The 1,253-nt window shown below is 53.3% G+C and overlaps 1 protein-coding gene across 1 annotated transcript; it reads left to right on the top strand.

Annotated features, from left to right (window-relative positions):
* Positions 1–573: 573 nt before the first annotated feature.
* LOC138653695 (histone H2B 1.1-like) lies at positions 574–954 on the top strand. Its single transcript, XM_069743302.1, has one exon. It carries the CDS (start codon positions 574–576, stop codon positions 952–954), a length of 381 nt encoding a protein of 126 aa, XP_069599403.1.
* Positions 955–1,253: the final 299 nt, after the last annotated feature.

Genomic DNA, 1,253 nt, shown 5'->3' with positions numbered 1-1,253 from the left:
CTTCCTAGAAAACTGGGTGCGGCTACTACCGAAACATCTCACTGAATTCACAGGGTTTGCAGTCCTGGCACAGCTGACTAGCTGGGGTTTCCAGCACCATCTGGAGATATTACTGCACTATACGGAGTGTAACATGTCGGGCGCTGTACTGTAACTGCCTGCATAATGTGGCACAGTCATTTGTCAGTAGGTTGCAGTATATGGGGGTACTCTGCACTATTCAGATGAATAACAGCACTATGAAGGGTAAATAGAACATGAACACATACAGCGCTATATGAGGGTGCACTGCGGTATATGGAGCTTCACAGCACTATTTAGATGTATAGAGCATTATACAGGGTTTTACATCGCTATACAGCATCCCCGCTGCAAAGATGAAGCAATGATTTGGGAAACCACCAATCAGCTGCAGTGGTCTAACGTTCTCGTTGGTCACATGACTTCATCACCCAATAGAACGGCGGTCTGACAGCAGTGCTCATCTGCATGGCCGGGCTATAAATTCCGCCGCTCTTGGAGGCGCAGGATCATTATTCTTCTCACTTGTGCTGAGACCGGTTTGTTGTTATCATGCCTGATCCCGCCAAGTCTGCGCCTGCGCCCAAGAAGGGCTCCAAGAAAGCCGTGACTAAGACTCAGAAGAAAGACGGCAAGAAGCGGAGGAAGAGCAGGAAGGAGAGCTACGCCATCTACGTGTACAAGGTGCTGAAGCAGGTCCACCCCGACACTGGCATCTCCTCCAAGGCCATGGGCATCATGAACTCCTTCGTCAACGACATCTTCGAGCGCATCGCAGGGGAAGCCTCCCGCCTGGCTCACTACAACAAGCGCTCCACCATCACCTCCCGGGAGATCCAGACCGCCGTGCGCCTGCTGCTGCCCGGAGAGCTGGCCAAGCACGCCGTGTCCGAGGGCACCAAGGCCGTCACCAAGTACACCAGCGCCAAGTGATCGGCTCCGTGCTCCGCTCCTCACCCCAAAGGCTCTTCTAAGAGCCACCCACACCCTCACTATAAGAGCCACCCACACTGCTCCGGTGTCCTCTCCCGTCTCCCCGAGGTGTCTGCTCGCTCCGCCCGGGGCTCTGCGCCTGGTGACGAGGGAGATGGTGAGAAAATCTCAGGAATAATCTGGGCATTGCTCAGCGAGTTGATGTGTATTCAGGGACTTCTTATTTAACTCCTTGCTGCACAGATCTCGGCATTCTGGGGTCTCGTTTATTAGTTCATTACTCTCGTTTCTCAGGTAAC

The sequence above is a fragment of the Ranitomeya imitator genome, unplaced genomic scaffold (genome assembly GCF_032444005.1).
Source record: "Ranitomeya imitator isolate aRanImi1 unplaced genomic scaffold, aRanImi1.pri SCAFFOLD_325, whole genome shotgun sequence".
Classification (NCBI taxonomy): Eukaryota; Metazoa; Chordata; class Amphibia; order Anura; family Dendrobatidae; genus Ranitomeya; species Ranitomeya imitator.
This window is presented reverse-complemented; position numbering and strand designations above follow the sequence as displayed.

What these genes read in the sequence shown, in the direction of transcription:
- LOC138653695 (XM_069743302.1), top strand. Translation starts at nt 574, where the DNA reads ATGCCTGATCCCGCCAAGTCTGCGCCTGCGCCCAAGAAGGGCTCCAAG.